This window comes from Oncorhynchus kisutch, linkage group LG13 (genome assembly GCF_002021735.2).
Source record: "Oncorhynchus kisutch isolate 150728-3 linkage group LG13, Okis_V2, whole genome shotgun sequence".
Classification (NCBI taxonomy): Eukaryota; Metazoa; Chordata; class Actinopteri; order Salmoniformes; family Salmonidae; genus Oncorhynchus; species Oncorhynchus kisutch.
In genome coordinates, this window is record NC_034186.2 from 51,050,310 (window position 1) to 51,077,989 (window position 27,680).

The following is a 27,680-nucleotide window of genomic DNA, read 5'->3' on the forward strand; positions in this document are numbered from 1 at the left end:
GAAGTGGGTCTTGTTCCTCTGTGTGCATACCAAGGAGCCGCTGGCCTCCATAAAGAATTTCATGGATAAGAGCACTCTGTCCAAACACAGCTGTCCAAGCAGGATAACTCACACACACACACACACACTGTTCTAAACTTTACATATACCTGTACAGTACACACGCAGTACCGTACACACCCTGTACCACACACACACACACACACACACACACACACACACACACACACACACACACACACACACACACACACACACACACACACACACACACACACACACATACACACATACACACACCTGCCAGGGTCAGGCCCTGTTACCTCGGTATTTGTTTCCATCTCCCTGTGTGTGCATCCACATTGGCTGCTTGTTCTTTCTGTGTCCCTGGGGGGCTGAGCCGAGGGGCCTGGGGGGCTGGAAGGCCAGAGAGGCTGAGAACTAAGCCTTCTTAATAAAGCCCCAGCGTCTCGCCTCCCTCTTTCCTTCTCTCCTCCAGAGAGCAAACATCTCTCAGCGACACACATTATTTCCCCAAATCCCCTCTCCATCATTAAAGACGGAAACACAGTCTGCATTCCTTCTCCCCCTACATCCGTCTGTTTGTCCGATATCCCCTAACCCCATCTACCAAAGAGGTCTAACCCAAAGCTGGCCCCATAACCATGACGATGGACAGACAAAGACGGACGACAGAGTTGTTGGGTTCAAAAGAGGGAATCTTTGCTCATTCAATTATTTGACATGGGGACAAAAACGTTGGGGAAATGGTCGAGAGGCACAGAGGGGCAGAAGTCAAACATGTTTCAGGCATTGAAATGCCCTGTGTGCTGCCCCCTGCACCGACCCTCAATTCATGCAAACCTGATGAGAGGCCAACTCTCACAGAACCAATTGGATTGAAAAGGAAAGTTCTCCTGTTTAGCATTTGAAAATGGTCTTGCTAGTTTGAGAGGGCTCTTCATCCAAAAGACTAAAGACTTGAACAGTGTCTAGACTCTTGGTGGGCCTGGGTTCCACTGGATTAAAACATTGTTGACTGATCGGAGTGTTTCTGTATCCTTTTCCAATAGTCTGGCCAGCGACTAAAGGAGAGGGGACACATGTACTGTTTCACAGGAGCCACCTTGGACAAGAACTTGGCCTTAAATCTTATCGGCAGACTCAACAGCCTTGGTTTCTCAAATCACTGCCTCGTCTGGTTCACCAACTACTTCTCAGCCAGAGTTCAGTGTGTCAAATCAGAGGGGCTGTTGTCCGGACCTCTGGCAGTCTCTATGGGGGTGCCACAGGGTTCAATTCTTGGGCCGACTCTTCTCTCTGTATACATCAGTGATGTCGCTCTTGCTGCTGATGATTATCTGATCCACCTCCATTCTGTATACCTCTGGCCCTTCCTTGGACACTCGGTTAACTAACCTCCAGATGAGCTTCAATGCATTACAACTCTCCTTCCGTAGCCTCTAACTGCTCTTAAATGCAAGTAAAACTAAACGCATGCTCTTCAAACCGATCGCTGCCCGCACCTGCCTGCCCGTCCAGCATCACTACTCTGGACGGTTCTGACTTAGAATATGTGGAAAATTACAAATACCTAGGTGTCTGGTTATACTGTAAACTCTCCTTCCAGACTCACATTAAGCATCTCCAATCAAAAATGTAATCTAGAAATCGGCTTCCTATTTCACAACAAAGCATCCTTCACTCATGCTGCCAAACATTCCCTCGTAAAACTGACCATCCTACCGATCCTTGACTTTGGCGATGTCATTTACAAAATAGCCTCCAACACTTTACTCAGCAAATTGGATGCAGTCTATCACAGTGCCATCCGTTTTGTCACCAAAGCCCCATATACTACCCACCACTGCAACCTGTATGCTCTCGTTGGCTGGCCCTCGCTTCATATTCGTCGCCAAACCCATTGGCTCCAGGTCATCTATAAGTCTTTGCTAGGAAAAGCCCCACCTTAGCTCAATGGTCACCATAGCAGCACCCACCCGTAGCACGCGTTCCAGCAGGTATATTTCACTGGTCACCCCCAAAGCCTATTCCTCCTTTGGCCGCCTTTCCTTCCAGTTCTCTGCTGCCAATGACTGGAACGAATTTCAAGAATCACTGAAGCTGGAGACTCATATCTCCCTCACTAACTTTAAACATCAGCTGTCAGAGCAGCTCACAGATCATTGCACATGTACATAGCCCATCTGTAAATAGATGATCCAACAACCTCATCCCCATATTGTTATTTAAAAAAAAATATTTTTGCTCCTTTGCACCCCAGTATCTCACTTTCACATTCATCTTCTGCACACCTATCACTCCAGTGTTTAATTGCTAAATACTTCGCCACTACGGCCTATTTATTGCCCTACCACCCTAATCTTACCTCATTTGCACACACTGTAAATATATTTTTTTCTATGATGTTATTGACTGTACGTTTGTTTATCCACTGTTTTGTTGTGTGTGTCGCACTGCTTTGCTTTATCTTGGCCAGGTTGCAGTTGTAAATGAGAACTTGTTCTCAACTGGCACACCTGGTTAACCAAAGGTGAAATAAATGAAATAAAAATAAAATGACAAATACTTGCATGGCCTTTGATGAGCAAAGATATCAAATGATATGAGGCAGTGTGAGCATGAAAAAAAAAATCTGCTTCAGAATATGAAGCGGCACCAAATAAGTGCCCGGCCCGACTAAGAGCTCTCTCTCTTTCTCTCCCAGACTATAATCATTCATTCTCTCAGTTTCCAACCCAATAATCATTTGTTCTCTACCAATCCGGCTCTTTCGGGGGAAAAGCTCTGCCATTCCCTGGAGCTGTCAAGCCACCCGGTTATTAAGGAGTCATGGCTTTCCCCTGCCAGTTGGATGGGCCCCAGACCCTGGTCTCTGCAGAGCTGAACTGGTCTGACATTAAGCAAGGCCACATGTGACCAGGGGTTGTCAGGGACAACTCTGTGTCACCGAAGCCAAAACATCAGCCACTATAGAGACAGAACTGGACTGGACACACTCCAAGCCCTAGGGGAAAGTATAGGCCTCTCCATCCATCCATCCATCCATCCATCCATCCATCCATCCCCTTATTTATACAGTCATTTACCCATCCCCACAAAGCGACAAAATATCCAATATGAGTGTACAAACCTAATGTAGAAAAATATCAAATACCAAACAGCCCTATATCCAGTTACGCATATAAGTCCAGCGAGTCCATCTCTAACCAATCCTTTCCTGCCATGTCAAGCACTGAAAGGGCTAGATTGGTTACATCACTAGGCTGCAGGATATGATGGGTCTGTGTGTGTGTGTGTGTGTGTGTGTGTGTGTGTGTGTGTGTGTGTGTGTGTGTGTGTGTGTGTGTGTGTGTGTGTGAGAGAGAAAGAGAGTGAAGGGAAATTTATGGAAGGGGGTAGTGTGGTCGAATATCTGACCACTTAAGTCAGCACTCAGAAACGGCCTCTACCCACAAACCAGAGGCACATACACCCTCACATTCCAACCAGTGTAACCTGAAGGCTCAGATATTCTGTATAAGCTCAGTAGACCCACACCACCATGTAACAGCATCAGCACGAGGTGAGCTTGAGAATGAGTCTGTGCTCTTTCGTCTGATGTGTAATATAAACTACAAATATCCATATCGCGATAAATTGACTGAATTGATGCGATAACGATGAATAGAAAGATATGTTTCTAACATTAATGTGCACCAGTTTTTTATTTTTATTATCCTACTACTACTAGTTTGATGGTTGAACCATCAACTGTCCCATTAACAATCACCCATTTTAGCAAACTTATTTCATTTCAAACTTCACATTTTTTCTATTATAGGCTACTTATCGTAAACAATATCAGAAAAGTGCCTGCAATAAGATCCCAATAGACATTCATGGTAAATAATGTATTGTATAATTTTGGAATCACTTTTATAGGAAATAATAATACAATATGTTTCTAAACACTTCTACAATAATGTGGATGTTACCATGATTACAGATAATCATGAATGAATTGTGAATAACGATGAGAGAGAAAGTTAGAGGCATAAATGTCATACCTACCAAAAATGCTAACCTCCCCTTTTTGGTAATGGTGAGAGGTCAGCATGTCTTGGGGGTATGATATTTATGACTACAACTTTCTCACTCATCATTATTCACAATTCATTCATGACTATCCGTATCATATACAATTGAAGTCTGAAGTTTACATACACTTAGGTTGGAGTCATTAAAAACCGTTTTTTAACCACTCCACACATTTCTTGTCAACAAACTGTAGTTTTGGCAAGTCAGTTAGGACATCTACTTTGTGCATGACAAGTCATTTTTCCAACAATTGTTTACAGACAGATTATTTTACTTATAATTCACTGTACCACAATTCCAGTGGGTCAGAAGTTTACATACACTAAGTTGACTGTGCCTTTAAACAGCTTGGAAAATTCCAGAAAATGATGTCATGGCATTAGAAGCTTCTGATTGGCTAATTTCATCATTTGAGTCAATTGGAGGTGTACATGTGGATGTATCTCAAGGCCTACCTTCAAACTCAGTGCCTCTTTGCTTGACATGGGAAAATCAAAAGAAATAAGCCAAGACCTCAGAAAAAAAGGGTAGACCTCCACAAGTCTGGTTCATCCTTGGGAGCAATTTCCAAACGGCTGAAAGTACCACGTTCATCTGTACAAACAATACTATGCAAGTATAAACACCATGGGACCACGCAGCTGTCATACCGCTCAGGAAGGAGACACGTTCTGTCTCCTAGAGATGAATGTACTTTGATGCGAAAAGTGCAAATCAATCCCAGAACAACAGCAAAGGACCTTGTGAAGATGCTGGAGGAAACAGGTACAAAAGTATCTATATCCACAGTAAAACAAGTCCTATATCAACATAACCTGAAAGGCCGCTCAGCAAGGAAGAAACCACTGCTCCAAATCAGCCATAAAAAAGACAGACTACGATTTGCAACTGTACGTGGGGACAAAGATCGTACTTTTTGGAGAAATGTCCTCTGGTCTGATGAAACAAAAATAGAACTGTTTGGCCATAATGACCATTGTTAAGTTTGGAGGAAAAAGGGGGAGGCTTGCAAGTCGAAGAACACCATCCCAACCGTGAAGCACGGGGGTGGCAGCATCATGTTGTGGGGGTGCTTTGCTGCAGGAGGGACTGGTGCACTTCACAAAGTAGATGGCATCATGAGGCATGAAAATTATGTGGATATATTGAAGCAACATCTCAAGACATCAGTTAAAGCTTGGTAGCAAATGGGTCTTCCAAATGGACAATGACCCCAAGCATACTTCCAAAGTTGTGGCAAAATGGCTTAAGGACAACAAAGTCAAGGTATTGGAGTAGCCATCACAAAGCCCAGACCTCCATCCTATAGAAAATCTGTGGGCAGTACTGAAAAAGCATGTGCGAGCATGGAGGCCTACAAACCTGACTCGGTTACACCAGCTCTGTCAGAAGGAATGGGCCAAAATTCACCCAACTTATTGTGTGAAGCTTGTGGAAGGCTACCTGAAACATTTGACCCAAGTTAAACAATTTAAAGGCAATGCTACCAAATACTAATTGTGTGTATTTAAACTTCTGACCCACTGGGAATGTGATGAAAGAAGTAAAAGCTGAAATAAATCATTCTCTACTATTATTCTGACATTTCACATTCTTCAAATAAAGTGGTAATCCTAACTGACCTAAATCAGGGAATTTTTACGAGGATTAAATGCCAGGAATTGTGAAGAACTGAGTTTAAATGTACTTGGCTAAGGTGTATGTACACTTCCGACTTCAACTGTACATGTGACATCAATATATATATATTTTTTTTTTAAATAATTCCAAACACTGATAGGAGATATGTCTGCAAAACATGTGCATTTGACATTTTAGCCATTTAGCAGATGCTTTTATCCAGAGTGATTTACAGTAAGTACACTCATCTTAAGATAGCTAGTGGAGACAACCACATTTCACAGTCAAATATACAGGATACGAACATTCCATTCCAGCTAAACAATGGATATATAGCGTCCAATTTTGTTTTTAATGAAAAAACACAAATCTGAAAAATTGGTGGATAATGCGTTTTGGGAAAAAAACTCTTCATATGCAGTTCCTAGGCTGATAAGGGCATTAGTGCATAAACCCTTTCAGAGTCACTGTCTTGAACCTTAGATAAAATAGAGTACAAGGCAGAAGTTTTGAGGTGTGATTCATGGGCAGTAGTCATATACAGTTCCTCATTTTTACTATAGGGTGAACCTGAACCATACTGTGCTGGCTCAGATATTTTTGCATGCCGTCCTTTCCAGCTTGGTTCCATTGCCTATGGTGGATGTGTAACCAGACTAGCCCAGTACATCTCGGGCTTAGCTCGGCTAAGTAGTGTGAAAATAGTTATACTGTACCTGTCCGACACTGCCTTCATAAACTCCTCCAGCAGGTCATCATAGGCCTGGCCTCGAATCCTCTTGTGTCTCAGCCCAATGTATAGAGGGTCCTTTAGCAGCTCCTAGAAAAGAGGGGGGAGAGGGAGGGAAGGTTAGAGTCAGTTCGTACAGTATATAGTGGTAAAGATTTCACACAGACCCAGGGGTGGAGGAGAACTGCTTTTTCCATCTGCGGCAGCTGGGTATGTCACACATACTGTAGGAGCAGACATCATACTGTGAGGCACGCTATGCAGAGACAGAGAGAGTGTTTGGACTGGTTGGATTCCATTTACTCCTGCATTTTAGACCACTACTTATCCAGAAAAGACTGGGTTAGAGTTCACAAGGCCTCGATCCCTCAGATTCAGCAAAACCCATTCCCCCACAACCACACTGCAAATCCATCACACACTGACTGTCCTAGCCACTGGATGATAATGGATAGAACTGTGTGACATAAGTAAGATTTGCAACTATGATTATGATCTCTTTGGTGTGGAACTAAAAAAAATAACATGGGGGAGAAAGTGAGACATGATTTGGTGTTTGGATTTACATTCAAACGAATTGGGAGAGAGAAAAAGGGAAGTATTTGTGTGTACTGTACATTGTGTGTGTGTGTGTGAGTGAGAGTGAGAGTGAGAGTGAGAGTGAGAGTGAGAGTGAGAGTGAGAGTGAGAGAGGGAGAGAGAGAGAGAGAGAGAGAGTGTCCATGCACATGTGTGTTTGACAAAGAGTGCGTAAGACAGGAAGATAGATGTGTGTGTGTGGTCTAAATGTGGGAGACCCCTGCTCCTACGAGGCCTTTCCTTTGTGCCCTTAAGCACTCAACAACCCCTGCACCCCCTCCAGCTCAAGCAATTTATGGTTTTTAATAACCACTCTCAAATGCTATTTCTGGGCAACGTTGTCCCCTTAAAAGTAAAATCCACAGTAAAATGGACAGATAGCACACACACACATTCTCACACAGGAGGCAGCTTGTGTCCTCTTTTAAAATAAAAAATAAAACAGTGGAAAAACTAAAGTAGTAAGGAAGAATGAAGTGATATTGGCACACACACACACACACACACACACACGCACGCTTATCACTGTAAGCCTCAGCCCCCTATAATGTGAACCACGTGTCGTTGATTCCAAAAGAGCAATGAGGAGTGCAGCCTCTGTCAGTTCAGATAGCATCAGCAAATATACACCGAGTGTACAGAACATTAAGAACGGCTCTTTCCAAGGCATAGACTGACCAGGTGAAAGCCATGATCCCTTATTGATGTCACTTGTTAAATCCACTTCAAATCAGTGTAGATGAAGTGGAGGAGACAGGTTAAAGAAGGATTTTTAAACCTTGAGACAATTGAGATACGGATTGTGTATGTGTGCCATTCAGAGGGTGAATAAGCAAGACAAAAGATTTAAGTGCCTTCGAACGGAGTATGGTAGTAGGTGCCAGGCGCACCGGTTTGTGTCAAGATCTGCAACGCTGCTGGGTTTTACACACTCAAAGGTTTCCTGTGTGTATCAAGAATGATCCACTACCCAAAGGACAGCCAGCCAACGTGACACAACTGTGGAACGCATTGGGAGTCAACATGGGCCAGCATGTAGAACGCTTTCAACAATTGTACAGTCTATGCTCCAAGGAATTGAAGCTGTTGAGGGCAAAAGGAAGGGAGGGGGGGTGATACCACTGACCCTCACCAAACCAAAAGTGTTGGCCTTATCACCCTTGTTGGTTTGAATTCCATTTTTGTTGGCACTTTTCACTCCTCACAAGGGCTATTATGGGGATACAAAGTCAAGACTAACTGGTAATGCTTAGATCCCTAAATTACCTCATTGCCGTAGGTAACAGCTCAAATTAAACTTCTGGACAAAAATGTGGAAGTAGTTTGCTGAAGGTTATTGGTAGAATTAATCCACTCTCCCAAAACTGTTCATAGAAAATTGTTCCTATGGTCAGAAAAGTGCACCGGTTTTCTTTTTTTGTGTGCAAATACCACAGGTCAAACCTTATCGGCCTATCATACTCTTTTACTAGAGTTTCAAATGCCACTGCTGCTGGCCTGATTTTTATCAGGCCTCGTTTTTGGCTAAAAAACACCACACCCTTTCACCAAAGGTTGAATCAACAGAAAGGAGGAACCAGGATGATGGGAAAGGTGAAATAAGGTTTGGTTACCATCCCCAAGTCCAGTTCACATCCCTCCCCATTCCTCATTGTGTTGCTTGGCGCAGCCTCGTAATACACACGGCTTCATTTACTGCCATTCCATCCTTGAAATATTTCGCTATAGTTAGTCCATTTTATTTGCCATCCAAGCTGGCTTGTTATGAAAGTTGTTTCGGTGACGGCCAGATTGAGACAGAGAAAGAGGGATTGAGTAACTACGCTAGCACTGCAGCCCTTTGACTGAGGCCTGGGTTCAGAGGGCCCCTGTATGTGATTTATCAAGCACACACTCTACATCAAAGCTTGGTCTACTCTACAAAGTGTCTCTTCTTCGCTGTGGTCAGCTAGTGTGTTTTATTGTGTGTTTTAATACTGTACTTCTTCTATGTCTTATCTATCTCTGGCATGTGTCTGTACAGAGAGCCACTTGGAGCCAGGTTTCTAAATCCGGGAGTGGGATGTCCTCCCTAGGATCCTGCCAGTCTTCTACGCCAATCCTGGCCCCCCTGTCTGCTCCACTGTCTGCTTCAGGGGACCGTCCTCCTCAGTGAATATTTTTTTAAATATTTTTTTTGTAATTGTCAAACATTTTAAAAGCTATAATTTTTAGGTTTCTCAAATGGTTTCTCAAATGATTGCCTCGCCTGGTTCACCAACTACTTCTCTGATAGAGTTCAGTGTGTCAAATCGGAGGGTCTGCTGTCCGGACCTCTGGCAGTCTCTATGGGGGTGCCACAGGGTTCAATTCTTGGACCGACTCTCTTCTCTGTATACATCAATGAGGTTGCTCTTGCTGCTGGTGAGTCCCTGATCCACCTCTACGCAGACGACACCATTCTGTATACTTCCGGCCCTTCTTTGGACACTGTGTTAACAACCCTCCAGGCAAGCTTCAATGCCATACAACTCTCCTTCCGTGGCCTCCAATTGCTCTTAAATACAAGTAAAACTAAATGCATGCTCTTCAACCGATCGCTACCTGCACCTACCCGCCTGTCCAACATCACTACTCTGGACGGCTCTGACTTAGAATACGTGGACAACTACAAATACTTAGGTGTCTGGTTAGACTGTAAACTCTCCTTCCAGACCCATATCAAACATCTCCAATCCAAAGTTAAATCTAGAATTGGCTTCCTATTTCGCAACAAAGCATCCTTCACTCATGCTGCCAAACATACCCTTGTAAAACTGACCATCCTACCAATCCTCGACTTTGGCGATGTCATTTACAAAATAGCCTCCAATACCCTACTCAACAAATTGGATGCAGTCTATCACAGTGCAATCCGTTTTATCACCAAAGCCCCATATACTACCCACCATTGCGACCTGTACGCTCTCGTTGGCTGGCCCTCGCTTCATACTCGTCGCCAAACCCACTGGCTCCATGTCATCTACAAGACCCTGCTAGGTAAAGTCCCCCCTTATCTCAGCTCGCTGGTCACCATAGCATCTCCCACCTGTAGCACACGCTCCAGCAGGTATATCTCTCTAGTCACCCCCAAAACCAATTCTTTCTTTGGCCGCCTCTCCTTCCAGTTCTCTGCTGCCAATGACTGGAACGAACTACAAAAATCTCTGAAACTGGAAACACTTATCTCCCTCACTAGCTTTAAGCACCAACTGTCAGAGCAGCTCACAGATTACTGCACCTGTACATAGCCCACCTATAATTTAGCCCAAACAACTACCTCTTTCCCAACTGTATTTAATTTTAATTTATTTATTTATTTTGCTCCTTTGCACCCCATTATTTTTTATTTCTACTTTGCACATTCTTCCATTGCAAAACTACCATTCCAGTATTTTACTTGCTATATTGTATTTACTTTGCCATCATGGCCTTTTTTGCCTTTACCTCCCTTCTCACCTCATTTGCTCACATTGTATATAGACTTGTTTATACTGCATTATTGACTGTATGTTTGTTTTTACTCCATGTGTAACTCTGTGTCGTTTTATCTGTCGAACTGCTTTGCTTTATCTTGGCCAGGTCGCAATTGTAAATGAGAACTTGTTCTCAACTTGCCTACCTGGTTAAATAAAGGTAAAATAAATAAATAAATAAATAAATATATCAATTTGTCTACCAAATAATTGCAAAAACGGTCTACAGTAGATGGGGTAGTCGGAGGACATCCTCCTCTGGTTACATTTACTTCAATACAAAATCTACAGTAGGGGGCTCATGGTTCTCACCCCCTTCCATAGACTTACACAGTAATTATGCCAACTTCTGGAGGATGTCCTCCAGCCTATCAGAGCTCTTGTAGCATGAACTGACATGTCCACCCAATCAAAGGATCAGAGAATTAATCTAGTACTGAAAGCATATGCTACAGCAACAGTAGCTAGCACTGCAGTGCACAAAATGTTGTGAGTAGTTGACTCCCTCCCTCCCATCAGCATTCAACACCATAGTACTCTCCAAGCTCATCATTAAGCTTGAAGCCCTGGGTCTCCACCCTGCCCTGTGCGATTGGGTTCTGGACTACCTGACGGGCACAACCCATCACCGGGGGCAAACTACCTGCCCTCCAGTACACCTACAGCACCCCATGTCACAGGAAGGCCAAAAAGATCATTAAGGACATCAACCACCCGAGCCACTGCCTGTTCACCCCGCTACCATCCAGAAGGCGAGGTCAGTACTGGTACAGCAAAGCGTGGACCGAGACACTGGAAAATAGTTTCTATCTCAAGGCCATCAGACTGCTAAACAGACATCACAGACTCACAAATGCCTACATACAGACTTGAAATCATTGGCCACTAACAAATGGATCACTAGTCACTTTAAGGCCACTTTAATAATGATGTTTACATATCTTGCATTACTCATCCCATATGTATATACTGTATTTATCTATCTATTTTATCCATCTATTGCATCTTGCCTATGCTGCGCGGTCATTGCCCATCCATATATTTATATCTACATATTCTTATCCCATCCCTTTACTTAGATTTGTGTGTATTAGGTAGTTGTTGTGGAATTGTTAGATTACTTGTTGATATTGCTGCACTGTCGGAACTAGAAGCACAAGCATTTGCTACACTCAATAACATCTGCTAACCATGTGTATGTGACCAATAAACTTCGATTTGATTGGAGAAAAGACAATAGTTTTGAACAAATTAATTTCTTAAAAGACGAAGGAGAAACAACAGAGGTTGTTGTTTTTTTCACTTACTTAGCTAGGAAATGCAGCTAGCTAGTTTAGCCTATTCAAACACTCTGCTGAAACAGAGGGATGCTGTTAGCTAGGTGGCTATGACTATCCAACACAACACTGGAACTTTTCAAAGTCAAGTTACGCTTCTGGTTTTACTAATTTATTGCCACCGGGGCCTGCCGGTGTTACTGCTAAACTGTTTACTGACTGTACACTGTAAGGTTACCGCATTATTGTAGCTGGTTTACTAACGTGTTCGTTCTATTAGCTATGTTAACTAGCTAATATGGTGACAATGATCTAGGCTGTGTGTAGCAGTTATGATATGGTTTGGCTTGGAAAGTTTTTTTTGCCTGGTCACATACAGCTGATGTGTTGTGCATTGAAGTCCACAAGTGAAGGGAAAAGCAGAGGAGGAGAGCGCATAGATGCGAGAGGGAATACAACGTGGCTGCTATAAAAGTGAACTGTGTTTGTGTGAGATCAGGGGTGTATTCATTCTACCGATTCTGTTGAAAAACATTTCTTAAACGGTAGCAAACAGAGCGAAACAGGGCTAAACATTCCTGAAATTGTCAAATAGAAAGTCATGTTTGCAACTGTTGGACTAATGATTACACCCTAGATCAGCTAGATGCAGGCAAGATTGTGCAAGGCAGTATTGAATGCGTCTGTCCATGTGTCACAGTGTCAAATTTTTTCACTCGACCTGTGTGCACCTACGCTGTAAACTTTCATTTATTGGCTAGGTTTTAGCAACCCCATGATGGGTACAGGGAAAATTAGAGTATGATGTAGTAGCCTACACCTATCAATGCTACATTGAACTAGGTGAATGGAATATGAATGACAGTCATCCAATATGCTGTAATAGAAATAAGGCCATTCTCATGAAAAAAATTAAAAATCTGACTCATCTTAAAAACGGTACCGACTGCCACAGATCTGTTCAACTGAAGACATGACGCAAGGGAATTCTGATCCCCCTGGGAAGAAGTGATCTGGAACACTATCATGCCTCATCAAGACTGGAGTGTTTATATTCCGTGGAGTCTGGGGGTGGGGGGGAGGGATTTAAGGGGGTGGTCTATTTGGACAGAGCTGGGACAGGCTCTGTGTCACAAATGGACAATGACACTGTCAATCAAAACAAGTATACCCATTAACAACTCCCAGAGTAACTTCAAAGCCCCTGACATGTTCAAAACCTTCCACCCCAGGCATTGACACAGGTCTCACCACTCACTAAAACAACATCCTCAACCATGTTCATAAAAGGTCCATGTATGACAACTCAATGATTGACTTTTACAAGACGCTAGATTACTTTCTCGTGTACTTTCTCGTTTCTCGTGTGTATCCGAGGAAGGAGATACCGTATAAACAGCTCTGACAGAGTAATAATGAATGAGTTTAATCTCATGTATTGGCTCAGTTGACACAGCACTGAGGTGTTGAGACATGTCAACTTTCTCCCTGAGATACTCTTCTGTTGATCGCCTGAGCTGTTCTTTCTGCTTTCAGGTGGAACCGAATTGTTCAAAAGCAACAGTCAGGGTCTGTTTAGGACAGAGAGGTAGGAGAGGGAGGGAAGAGTGGGGGATGAGGGAGCAGAGTGGGGGGGCGATAGGGGCCTGTCTGAAGGGACGACCCCCTTTGGGTCCAGGAGAGCGCACCCAACACAAGACAAACAACACATTGTGTGGGATGACATCACCGGGGTCTCATTTCAGTGTGTGTGTTGTGACACAGAGGTTATACCAGGTAATATCAGTGAAAGAGAAAGGGATAGAAAGAGAGTGAGTGGGAGAGAGAAAGAGCGAGATGAGGGCCAACTTTCCCATAACACTCACTGTTTAGTTTATTTCCCACAAGCCACATTTATATTAATGGTCATTTAGAGAAAAAAAATGCATGTGTTGTATACTCACTCCACAGAACTTTTTACTGGGAGGGAAAACAACGTGCAGACACAGAGACATGTCTTACTGATGAGTGTGAGTGTATATGTCTGTGTGTGGGAAATAGACAAAGGAGAGAGGAAAGAGAGAGAGATGTGCATCTATTTTTGTGAGTACGTGCTTGTGCATGTGATGGGGTGTTAGAGAGCTGAATGATGCATCAGAAACAGTATGTGTGTTTGCGTGTGCGTTTGTGTGTGAGAGGGAGGAGAGAGCGAGAAGTCCACAGGTAGCAGGGCTGTGTAGGATTAGCGATGGTTTACACAAGAGATGATCCACTTCCCGCATTCCAGTGCACCTAGAGAAGGGCACGCCTCCAAAGCGCCTTACACAGCACAGCACAGCCCATCCCATGCTTCAGTCACATCCTATACAGGAGCTCTGCCACATCCCATCTGTTTACTGTTCCCAAAACATTACCCCTTGCTTCATCACGCTCTGGAATTACAGTGCAACACTACCACAGGGAGATCCAGGCTGAGTCTCACATAGCACCCTACAGTATTTCCTAATTCCTATATACTTTTGACCAGGTCCCATAGAGAACAGGGTGCCGTTTTGGACACAACCCTAGTCAAGGTCGTCTTGACCAGGTCGCATGCCTGACCTCAGTGCAGGAGTCCTCATACCTACCCAAGGTCAGAAATAAGCCTCATATTTTCAATTATTTACTGCCTACTTCCACCACTGTGTAGGGACTTGGGGCACGGCATCAGGCATCAGACCAGCGTGTCTGAGATAATATATTATGAGTCAAGCCAGAGGAACTCCATATGGCTTAAGACACACAGGCACTCCATTTATCCTATTACAACTCATTTGGCCTGTCATCTCTTTAGAATAATGGAAAAATGGAAAAGATTGTGATGGCCAACTAGAGACTACAGTGCAAGGTCTTAGTTCTCGTGAGGTTGTGTAACACGTGCACGTGCACACGCATGCACACACAGAGACCTGTGTCTATGCATACATGGGTGCGCCCGTGCCTGAATGAGTGTTTGTGTGCCTGTAGTGATCCTGATGGAGTGCTTGGTGATGAGTGATCTGTGGTAATGGCTGGCACATGCTGCTTCCCGGGTGGCGAGGTGATTTTTAAGGTAAATGTGCTTGGCCTGTTGTAAACTCTGACAGATACTGAGCTGCTGGGCTGCTGCTGTGTGAAATTATTTTGCAGTCCTACATCTGCAAACACTCTACAGGTTTGGAAAACAACAGGCAGAAACCTGGAACTTCTCTGAGTGTGAGGAAGAACACCTTTTTCACACATGAAGGTTACGGCCCATTCCAGCACTGTGTGTGACTTGAAGATAGTTGATTTTAATTTAGTTGATTAATGTTCCAATTCAGTCCCTGCCACAGACACACATCACACAAAGGGAGAGTAGCATGAAATATGAGCACACATATAATAAAATAAATACTCCATACACACACGTCCATACATACAGGGATGAATAGAGGAACATAGAAAGTAGACAGACCAAGCCAAATCCAGGCATAGCAGAGAAAGACATCTCAAACATGCACGCACACAGATAATACAGACACATACTCTTAGAAAAAAGGGTTCCAAAAGAGTTCTTCAGCTGTCCCCATAGGAAAACCCTTTTTGGTTCTGAAAAGGGTTCTTCAAAGGTATTCCCTATGGGGACAGCCAAAGAACCCTTTTAGGTTCACTTTTTTTCCTAAGAGTGCAAACACACACACACAAATATATGGTTATAAACCCCTATTTGCTTCCATCCTCGGGCAGCAGCTACAGAGTGCATTGAGGACACAGACATAGTCTCTGAGGCAGCTAGTTAAAGTGGTGTTTTGATGCCTATAAATGTCCGGGAATAGTTGACAATCCCCCAAGCATTCCTAAACTGGACCTGTGACAGTCTCTTTCAAAATCGTTCAATAGAACAATAGAGTTCATGCATAGAAGTGTGTATGGAGATGCAGAAGGGCATGGTATTTACCTCTGCTATGAGGTAGAACAGAGTGGGAGACACTGGCAGAGAGAGAAAACATAAAACCTATACACCAAGATCCAATGCCACCTACAGTATTCATGCTGTAGTGTATGATCTCATAGGCCTTTTGTGTGTGTTTTATGAATAAGGGGAATTTCTTCTGGGTCTCCGTGTGGTTTGATGAAGTGTGAATTGGCCAGCCGACATAAGAGAACATGGAGAGAGTTTGTGGAGACCAACCACACAGCGAATGCTACATCTGACAGAGATCGGGCTAGTCCCTCTGTTCAACTCTGCTTCCCGTCTCCTTATCTTTCCCTACCCCTTCCTTTTCTTATCCCTCTTTTATACTGGTGTCCTCGTTTTGATGCCCATGGAGTGCCTCTCGTTATTTTTCTCTATCTCCAGTGATTATTGTCAGTCGTTTACATCTTTGACCAGTCCTATACCCAGCCAACCGCAAATCCATCTCCCTATTCTTTCCTCCCACCCATCTATCCTTCTTTCACAGGGATGTCTTCTTTTATGTCTCATTCTCAGCATCATGTCTATCCTTGACCAGACCTACCCAACTAATCCCAAATCACCCTTTATCCTCTCCCCAACTCTTATACTGAAACTAAGAGGCTTGGAGAGCAGGTCCTGGCTCAGCCAGGCAGCAGGCATATGGTGGCAGTGGCACACCCGTGGCCCAGCTCTGGATGACATGGAGAAAATATACAGAGTTTAAATATAGCCGTGTACACAACACAGACTATTCTTAGTTTGCTCCTCTTTAACAGTGTGGCCACAGCACACGTGCCGCCCGGCCCAGAGTGAGGCTCCTCTTTCAGCTATAAAGAGGAGGGCCAGGCCATACATAGGACCAGTGGGACCAGCAGGAAAAACCAAACCAGAGGGCCTCTTTGAATACTGTTGACTGGCAGTGCTGGCGGGCTGGCAGGATGGATAGGTGCTTCTCTGTCTTGCATGGGTGAACAGTGGGGCTTTCCTCAGTTGTTTGGAAAATGGAGTTTGGAGACTGAGGGGCTTACCTGAATATAACGTATTGACTGGAGGATGTTTTCTTAGCTGGCATATTACGTCTAGCATATAATATGTTACGAAGTTGACAGTTTTCTTTGTGTATCATCTTGTTTGCATGTAGCTATGCATGTACTCCCTTGGTTGTTAGGTGTGTCTCTTCTTACCTCATTGTCTGTGCCCACATCCAGCATGACTGGCAGACACTGCTGGGGTGGCATGCCTCCACAGGCCGTGTAGAGTGCCAGCTTTCCCACAGGGATGCCCATGCCGTAGCAGCCCAGGTCCCCCAGGCCCAGGATCCTCTCTCCGTCTGTCACACACACCGCCTGTCAATCACATCACATCACACCTGTCAATCATACCTGTGAGTCTATGTCAATCAAATACATTATCAGTCAGAGCAGACTGTCTATGGCTCTAGATAACAGTCATTTTCTTTCGGCTTCCTGTTTGAAATGAACCAAATAAGATCTCAGATTAGCCAAAAAATGTTATCATAATATCAGGCAGTGAAAATACATTAACCTGCAAATAAAGCAAGCATATTCATTAGTCAGTTTCAGTGAGTGTACATGATTAAACAGGAAATATTCACACTATGTTTCACCACTGACACGTCCTGTGTCTGTAAAATACATAAGTCAAACACGTTATCAGTCAGAGCAGAATATTAGTAACTCTAGACAAGGGTAGTCCCTAACCTCAAAGACTATCGTCAAGCAGTCAGTGAAAATACAGACAGTAACTTGCCAATACATCGATGTTCAGTAACAAATGATGGACATGATTTAACAGGATATATTCAAACTAGCTACTGTAACAGCATTGCTTCCATCCCCATACTACCCTTCCAAGCAAACCCCCCACCAATCCTGCTTCTCTACTCTCCATCTGCCCTGCAGGTCTGACCCGGTCCTGCTTCACACAACCTAACCATGCACTCGTATTAAAACAGAAAACAACAAACGAATAGCCTGACGTTCTCAATGTGGAATTTACAAACTAACGATTGTGTAACACAACCTGATCACCAGGGGTGTTTTGGAAGAAAAATTAATTATTGTCCAGGAAATGTGTCTTTGGCTTCACAATAACTTGACATTAAAAACATCATCATGCTTAATAAGTGACCAACAACAAATATATAAAGACAATTATGAACTGGGTGGTTCGAGCGCTGACTGATGATTGTCTGAAAGACGTGTTATATCAGACCGTATACCACGGGTCCATTATCTTTTTGTTTTACTGCTCCAATTAATTACATTGGTATTTAAGTGATAATGCCAGAGAAGCCGGTGTTTGGATGATATGGCATGGCTGTTATTAGGCCGAAGACGAGTGGCGGCAAACCATGCCAATATATCCTCCAAACACCTGCTTTGGGGGCATTATCACTTTTATACAACGGGTTAGCAACATATTCAAATAATGATTGACATATTTTCATTAAAAACATTATTTTGATGGATTTATATCTATGGCAACATTCTTATCCCTTGCTTGATAGCTAGTCAACTACGGCTAACTTACAGTCACGTCAAACAGTGCAGCCAGAATAACAGAAAACAGCTGCGTTTGCATGTGTTTAAGTTGTTTTCTAGTGACATTTATTTGGATACATCCATACAATGAGCTAATGATGCGCAATTTCACCTGGCATAGAAAATGTGCTCTCTCTCGTCAGGAAACTGTTGTTCAAAGGAGCTAGGCAACAACACAGGTAATACAATCACTTCAAACTGAAGTTGGAAAGACTGCAAATTAGCTGCATTTCGTTTCATTCAGTCCTCAACTGGCAGGTTCATTAAATAGTATCCGCAAAACACCAGTCTGAATGTCAACAGTGAAGAGGCGACTCCGGGATGTTGGCCTTCTGTGTTATTTTGCCCATCTTAATCTTTTCTTTTTATTGGCCAGTCTGAGATATGGCTTTTTCTTTGCAACTCTGCCTAGAAGGCCAGCATCCCGGAGTCACCTCTTCACTGTTGATGCTTAGACTGGTGTTTTGCGGGTACTATTTAATGAAGCTGCCAGTTGAGGACTTGTGAGGTGTCTGTTTCTCAAACTAGACACTAATGTACTTGTCCTCTTGCTCAGTTGTGCATTCTGGTTAGGGCCAGTTTGCGCTGTCCTGTGAAGGGAGTAGTACACAGCGTTGTACGAGATCTTCAGTTTCTTGTCAATTTCTCACATGGGAATAGCCTTCATTCCTCAGAACAAGAATATACTGACAAGTTTCAGACGAAAGTTCTTTGTTTCTGGCCATTTTGAGCCTGTAATTGAAACCACAACTGCTGATGCTCCAGATACTCAACTAGTCTAAAGAAGGCCAGTTTTATTGCTTCTTTAAATCAGGACATCAGTTTTCAGCTGTGCTAACATAATTGCAAAAGGGTTTTTCTAATGCTCAATTAGCCTTTTAAAATTATAAACTTGGATTAGCTAACACAATGTGCCATTGGAACACAGGAGTGATGGTTGCTGATAATGGGCTTATGTACGCCTATGTAGATATTCCATAAAATAAAAAAAGCAGTTTCCAGCTACAATAGTCATTTACAACATTAACAATGTCTACAATGTATTTCTGATGAATTTGATGTTATTTTGAATGGACAAAAAAGGTTTTCTTTCAAAAACAAGGACATTTCTAAGTGACCCCAAACTTTTGAACGGTAGTGTATATACCCATAAAAATGATGCTGATTCATGATTTCAACTGGCTGAGAAAAGCTGCCTGCCTGTCTCTCTCATCCCAACTCCTGACCCCTACACATTCATTATTATGGGATAGCTGGAGATCGAATTTCAATATTGAAACACTGTTGCAAATGTCAGAGAGACAAATACCATGATATTGTTAGAGGAGAGTGCACAACAAAACACGGCAACTGGTTTGATAAATTCACCTCTGAAGGTAAATACTCTACTTAATAATGTACTTATTCAGTCATTTTGCTTTGATTTGTCCCCCCCCTCCACATCTAGATGTGTGAAGGTTAGTGTCTTTCTGTAGTGAAGCTAATTGTCCATCATTTATGACATTCCTGGGAGTGTGTAAACTTACATTTTGTATTACCACATCATTTTTGTATGTTCTCTATAGTTATGTACTTGAAAATGTATTAATTGACCAATTCGGCACATTGGGGCAGACGTGATACAACATTTTGAACAGTAATGCAATGGTTCATTGAATCAGTCTAAAATGTTGTACATACACTGCTACCATCTAGTGGCCAAAATCTAAATTGCCCCTGGCCTCCTAAGTGATATAATGGCCTTTCTTTTGCATTTCAAAGATGGATGGGAAAAATAGAAAACTCATGTTTTTTTTCTTTGTATTTTCTTTGACCAGATATGTGTTATATACTCCTACATTAATTTTCCACAAAGTTCAAAGTGTTTCCTTTCAAATGGTATCAATAATATGCATATTCTTGCTTCAGGTCCTGAGCTACAGGCAGTTAGATTTGGGTATGTCATTTGATTTCCAGATTTTAAGAAAAACATTTTTCTAAATGATTGTTGAGAAAAGTATGGTGCAACCCATTGGGTATCTCATCGCACCCTCATATGCCATGTCTTGAAATATGCAGATATACGGACTAAAAGTACATTTGCATTGTAAAACAGCCAACTTTCTATCTCCGCTCATAACTTTTGGACTTTATAACACTCACAGAAGGCATGAATTATTGAGTCATTGTTAATTTTACACTTAAGGCATGACTGCCATTGTGCTGTCGAATTTGTGAATTTTGTCTATTGTATAATACTGCTATACATTAGTTTATACTGGATTAAGCATTCATTTTCATGAACTGTAATTTCGTTAGTTATGTTCGAACGCTCCCTCCATTTTGTGCCAATTTCAGTTACTTTCATGTCTTTGTTCCAATAGTTTATATTTATAAGAGATTGTTTGTTGGATAGACTGTGCAAGGTTTTGTATATTTTACCTATCATATGTTTTTCCTTTTCTGACTCAAGTAAGATTCCCTCAACATTACTCTTGTGTCTAAAAGATTTCAGATCGTTTTTGAAAATGTTTACCGTCGTGGCCAAAAGTTGAGAATGACACAAATATTAATTTTCACAAAGTGTGCTGCCTCAGTTTGTATGATGGCAATTTGCATATACTCCAGAATGTTAATTGCAAAGTCCCTCTTTGCCATGCAAATGAACTGAATCCCCCCAAAACATTCCCACTGCATTTCAGCCCTGCCACAAAAGGACCAGCTGACATCATGTCAGTGATTCTCTCGTTAACACAGGCGTGAGTGTTGACGTAGACATGGATGGAGATCACTTTCTCAATCATGCTGATTGAGTTCGAATAACAGACTGGAAGCTTCAAAGGGAGGGTGGTTACCTCAAAAGGAAACATGTGTCGTCATCATTGCTTTGCACAAAAAGGGCTTCACGGGCAAGGATATTGCTGCCAGTAAGATTGCACCTACATCAACCATTTATCGGATCATCAAGAACTTCAAGGAGAGTGGTTCAATTATTATGAAGAAGGCAAGGGCGCCCAAGAAAGTCCAGCAAGCGTCAGGACCATTTCCTAAAGTTGATTCAGCTGCAGGATCGGGGCACCACCAGTACAGAGCTTGCTCAGGAATGGCAGCAGGCAGGTGTGAGTGCATCTGCACGCACAGTGAGGTGAAGACTTTTGGAGGATGGCCTGGTGTCAAGGGCAGCAAAGAAGCCACTTCTCTCCAGGAAAAACTTCAAGGACAGACTGATATTCTGCAAAAGGTACAGGGATTGGACTGCTGAGGACTGGGGTAAAGTCATTTTCTCTGATGAATCCCCTTTCCAACTGTTTGGGGCACCTGGAAAAAAGCTTGTCCGGAGAAGACAAGGTGAGCGCTACCATCAGTCCTGTGTCATGCCAACAGTAAAGCATCTTGAGACCATTCATGTGTGGGGTTGCTTCTCATCCAAGGCAGTGGGCTCACTCACAATTTTGCCTAAGAAGACATCCATGAATAAAGAATGGTACCAACACATCCTCCGAGAGCAACTACTCCCAACCATCCAGGAACAGTTTGGTGATGAACAATGCCTTTTCCAGCATGATGGAGCACCTTGCCATAAGGCAAAAGTGATAACAAAGTGGCTCTGGGAACAAAATATAGATATTTTGTGTCCATGGCCAGGAAACTCCCCAGAACTTAATCCCATTGAGAACTTGTGGTCAATCCTCAAGAGGCTGGTGGAAAAACAAAACCCCACAAATTCTGACAAACTCCAAGCATTGATTATGCAAGAATGGGCTGCCATGAGTCAGGAAGTGGCCCAGAAGTTAATTGACAGCAGGCCAGGGCGGATTGCAGAGGTCTTGAAAAAGAAGGGTCAACACTGCAAATATTGACTCTTTGCATCAACTTCATGTAATTGTCAATAAAAGCCTTTGGCACTTATGAAATGTACATTGGTCAGTCCAAAATGGCTTTTTAATTCTGTCATGAAAATAATTGTATTTCCTATTACCAAGTAATTTATGATTTCTATGCCTTTAGTTTTCCATGTGGGACAATTTATCGGTGAATTCTGAAAAGCTATCCAAGGAGTGTTCCATAGGGGTGTGTTTTTTAATGGAGGGATTTTAATTATTGTAGAATCCATTTAATTTTCTTTCATATAGATGAGGAAAATGTTTGTATTTAATCCATTTTAGAATATGGCTGTAACATAACAAAATGTGGAAAAAGTCAAGGGGTCTGAATACTTTCTGAATGCTCTGTATGTCGCAGGTAAACGCCTTGATATATGATATAATTCCAGGTCTTGAAGGTTAAACCACCTTCAGACTTAGGGAGATGTAAAACTTTTGATTTTATTCTATGAGCTTTATTTGCCCATATAAAGTCGTTTGACTGGATACTTTAAAAAAAAATGTCTTCGCTGGGGTAATTGGTATTAAAGCGATAAGCTATAAGGCCAGAGGAGTTGTGGTATATGGCCAATCTACCACAGCCAAGTGCTGTTCTTAAGCACGACGCAATGCTGAGTGCCTGCACAAGCCCTTAGCTGCGGTATATTGGCCATATACCTCAAACCCCAGAGGTGTCTTATTGCTATTTTATACAACAGATGGGTCTAATCCTGGATGCTGATTGGTTAAAACCACATTCCAGCCTGTGTCTATTCCACAAGTTACCACTGGCTAAAGCTATGACCTTGAAATGCCTATTTATTCTGTCCCATCTCGTTGCACAATCCACTGTCTAATCAGCCCAGCCAGCCAATTTATAAACTTGATCTCCACTGTAAAAAGCATCTAGACATTATCTCCAATTTCTTTTAGCAATTGGTTTCAATAGTGGACATTTGTATGTAGCTACTGTAAATTGGACAGTGCAGTTAGATTAACAAGAAGTTAAGCTTTCTGCCCTTATAAGACATGTCTATGTTCTGAGAAATGTTCTTGTAAGTAACAACGTCATGCTAATCACATTAGCAGATGTTAACTCACCGTCCCTACCATTGTCCTCAATGGAAGAGGACAATGGTAGAGGTTTTATGACAATGGAAAAATCTAAACCATTTATATTTAAATATTGAAAAGGTGTGGGTGACAGGGAAAAACAGATTAGTGCAATTTGAGGCAATATTTATTTTATTGAACCTGTATTTAACTAGGCAAGTCAGTTTTACAATGACGGCCTACCAAAAGGCAAAAGGCTTCCTGCGGGGACAGGGGCTGGGATAAAGAAAAAATATAAATAAATATAGGACAAAACACACATCACAACAAGAGAGACAACACAATACTACACAAAGAGAGACCTAAAGATGACATAGAAAGGCAGCAACATGACAACATCATGGTAGCAACAATATGGTAGCAGAAAAATCCATGGTACAAACATTACTGGGCACAGACAACAGCACAAAGGCCAAGGTAGAGACAACAATACATCACGCAAAGCAGCCACAACTGTCAGTAAGAGTGCCCATGATTGAGTCGTGAATGAAGAGAAAAAAAACTGCGACACATTGGTGCGGCTGGCTTCCGGGTTGGATGCGCGCTGTGGTAAGAAGCAGTTGGGTTGGGTTGTGTTTCGAAGGACGCATGGCTTTCGACCTTAGGTCTCTCCCGAGCCCGTACCGGAGTTGTAGCGATGAGACAAGACTGTAATTACTAACAATTGGATACCACGAAATTGGGGAGAAAAGGGGGTAAAAAAGAAGAAAAAAACGAAAAATGAATGTGACTGGCAGAACAGGTGTTGTATGTGGAGGATGAGGGCTGCAGTACTGTAGATATCTCAGAGGGGAGTGATGCCTAAGAGGGTTTTATAAATAAGCATCAACCAGTGGGTCCTGCGACAGGTATATAATCTGACAAGCACTGGAGAGAGATGCGGTGGGAATATGTGGGTCTGGGCAGGTGTGATGACATTAATGTTTGGGTGCGTCTGTCTGTTGTATTTTGTCTGTATATGTTTATAATGTTTGAAAAAAATGTAATCTTGCAAAAAAATGTAATACATTTTAAAAAATCATCATCATCATGAACTTCACAATATGTTCGATCCCAAAACCCAACAAGCATGTGTGTATTTCCATGATTAGTCTATGACGCAGGCAATCTGGCACTATACTTTTACAACCTTGTTCCACACTGGTTCCACAGCACTCTGACACCACTTCAGGGGATGATGTCATCCACCTAATCACATTTTTAATGCCTAATGAACACATGATCAGGGGTTTATGACATTCTAACAGCAAAACCACTTGTTATTTTTTGGGATAAACGTCATTAATAGTCCCATACATTTGGGGCTTACTGATTTATTTCTGGATTTGTAGCTTTTATTATTGGAACTATGTGAGTAGGGCATCGGATCGTGATGAATAGTTTTATATGAGGTCCTGTGAGCTCAGGGATTCAGAAGGAAATGCCATTGTGTTGACAGCTGTGAGCAGGTGGTAGAGCGGCTAGAGTCTGCAGCAGGCATATCTTTACATGCCAGGAATACCTGGACGACTTGTCATACTGAATCTACAGTTGAAGTCAAAAGTTTACATACACTTAGGTTGGAATCATTAAAACTCGTTTTTCAACCACTCCACAAATTTCTAAATTGGTTAGAACATCTACTTTGTGCATTATACACAAGTAAATTTTCCAACAATTGTTTACAGACAGATTATTTCACTTATAATTCACTGTATCACAATTCCAATGGGCCAAAAGTTTACACACACTAAGTTGACTGTGCCTTTAAACAGATTGGAAAATGCCATAAAATGATGTCATGGCTTTAGAAGCTTCTGATAGGGTAATTGACATCATTTGAGTCAATTGGAGGTGTACCTGTGGATGTAACTCAGTGCCTCTTTGCTTGACATCATGGGAAAATCAAAAGAAATAGGCCAAGACCTCAGAAAAAGTCTGGTTCATCCTTGGGAGCAATTTCCAAACGCTTGAAGGTACCACATTCATCTGTACAAACAACAGTATGCAAGTATAAACACCATGGGACCAAGTAGCCGTCATACCGCTCAGGAAGGATACACGTTCTGTCTCCTAGAGATCAACGTACTTTGGTGCGGAAAGTGTAAATCAATCCCAGAACAACAGCAGAGGACCTTGTGAAGATGCTGGAGGAAACGGGTACAAAAGTATCTATATCCACAGTAAAACGAGTCCTATTTCAACATAACCTGAAAGGCCGCTCAGCACGGAAGAAGCCACTGCTCCAAAACCGCAATAAGAAAGCCAGACTATGGTTTGAAACTGCACATGGGGACAAAGATCGTACTTTTTGGAGAAATGTCCTCTGGTCTGATGAAACAAAAATAGAACGGACCATCGTTATGTTTGGAGGAAAAAGGGGGAGGCTTGCAAGCTGAAGAACACCATCCCAACCGTGAAGCACAGGGGTGGCAGCATCATGTTGTGGGGGTGCTTTGCTGCAGGAGACCCTGGTGCACATCACAAAATAGACGGCATCATGAGGACAGAAAATGATGTGGATATATTGAAGCAACATCTCAAGACAGATCAGTCAGGAAGTTAAAGCTTGGTCACAAATGGGTCTTCCAAATGGACAATGACCTCAAGCATACTTCCAAAGTTGTGGCAAAATGGCTTAAGGACAACAAAGTCAAGGTATTGGAGTGGCCATCACAAAGCCCTGACCTCAATCCTATAGAAAATGTGTGGGGAGAACTGAAAAAGCATGTGCGAGCAAAGCCTACAAACCTGACTCAGTTACACCAGCTTTGTCAGGAGGAATGGGACAAAATTCACCCAACTTATTGTGGGAAGCTTGTGGAAGGCTACCTGAAACGTTTGACCCAAGTTAAACAATTTAAAGGCAATGCTACCAAATACTAAATGAGAGTATGTAAACTTCTGACCCACTGGAAATGTGATGAATGAAATTAAAGCTGAAATAAAACATTCTCTACTATTATTCTGACATTTCACATTCTTAAAATAAAGTGGTGATCCTAACTGACCTAAGACAGGGAATGTTTTACTTGGATTAAATGTCAGGAATTGTGAAAATTCTGAGTTTACATGTATTTGGCTAAGGTGTATGTAAACGTCCAACTTCAACTGTACATGACAAGAGCATGACTTGATATGCCTGAAGCCTGATGAAGACCTAAAGGTCCAAATGTTGTTGTAAATAAATATCTGGGAGCGTGAGCAGCAGTGCGAGGCGTTTTCCTTTCTGTTTTCCATGAGTTAGCCTGCAACTCCAGCACCTGCGGAAAGTACCTGGTTGTGTGTATGTTCTTCAGCTTTTGTACAAGATCGTGACTAATCAGAGGATATTAGAGCTCAGTTGGTTGTAATGGCCTCAAACAGGCCAGAACCCATTGACATCAATGCCTGATTTACGAGAACGTAGGAGTTACACTATACAGTGCCTTCGGAAAGTACTCAGACCCCTGGACTTTCCACATTTTGCTACGTTATTCTAAAATTGATTACAAAATCATGTTTTTATTAAAAATAATAAACAGGAATAATTATTTACATAATTATTCAGACCCTTTACTCAGTACTTTGTTGAAGCACCTTTGGCAGCGATTGCAGCATCGAGTCTTCTTGGGTACGATGCTTCAAGCTTGGCACACCTGTATTTGGGGAGTTTCTCCCATTCTTCTTTGCAGATACTCAAGCTCTGTTGGATGGGGAGTGTGGCTGCACAGCTTTTTTCATGTCTCTCCAAAGATGTTTGATGTTCAAGTCTGGGCTTTGGCTGAGTCACTCAAGGACATTCAGAGACTGTCCCGAAGCCACTCCTGCGTTGTCTTGGCTGTGTGTTTAGGGTTGTTGTTCCCTAGATCCTGACTAGTCTCCCAGTCCCTGCTGCTGAAAAAACATCCCCACAGCATGATAATGTCACCACCATGCTTCAATGTAGGGTTGGTGCCAGTTTCTTCCAGACGTGACGCTTGGCATTCAGGCCAAAGAGTTCAATCTTGGTATCATCAGACCAAAGAGTTTCTCATGGTCTGAGAGTCCATTAGGTGGCTTTTGGCAAACTCCAAGCGGACTATCATTTGCCTTTTACTGAGAAGTGGCTTCTGTCTAGCACTCTACCATAAAGGCCTGATTGGTGGAGTGCTGCAGAGATGCTTGTCATTTTGGAAGGTTCCCCCATCTCCACAGAGGAACTCTACAGCTCTGTCAGAGTGACCATCAGGTTCTTGGTCACCCCTCTGACCAAGGCCCTTCTCCCCTGATTGCTCAGTTCGGCCGGGCGGCCAGCTCTAGGAAGAGTCTTGTTGGTACCAAAAATCTTCCATTTAAGAATGGAGGCCACTGTGTTCTTGGGGAAATTCCTTCCTGTAGATCTGTACCTCGACACAATCCTGTCTCGGAGCTCTACGGACAATTTCTTCGACCTCATGGCTTTTCTTTCTCTGACATGCACCGT

At 42.6% G+C, this 27,680-nt stretch overlaps 1 protein-coding gene across 2 annotated transcripts in view; it reads right to left on the minus strand.

Moving 5' to 3' along the window:
• The window catches only part of LOC109902215 (NADP-dependent malic enzyme-like), a 126,296-nt gene that overhangs the window by 21,456 nt on the left and 77,160 nt on the right, over window positions 1-27,680 (minus strand). For both annotated transcript variants that reach the window (XR_004202448.1, XM_020498378.2), the window contains exons 5-6: window positions 16,923-17,084; window positions 6,438-6,541 (exon numbers count right to left, since the gene is read on the minus strand). Coding sequence is in view for 1 of the 2 variants with exons in the window: in XM_020498378.2 (XP_020353967.1) it covers window positions 6,438-6,541; window positions 16,923-17,084 (266 nt within the window). In the remaining variant the exon portion in view is untranslated. The remainder of the gene's footprint in view (window positions 1-6,437; window positions 6,542-16,922; window positions 17,085-27,680) is intronic.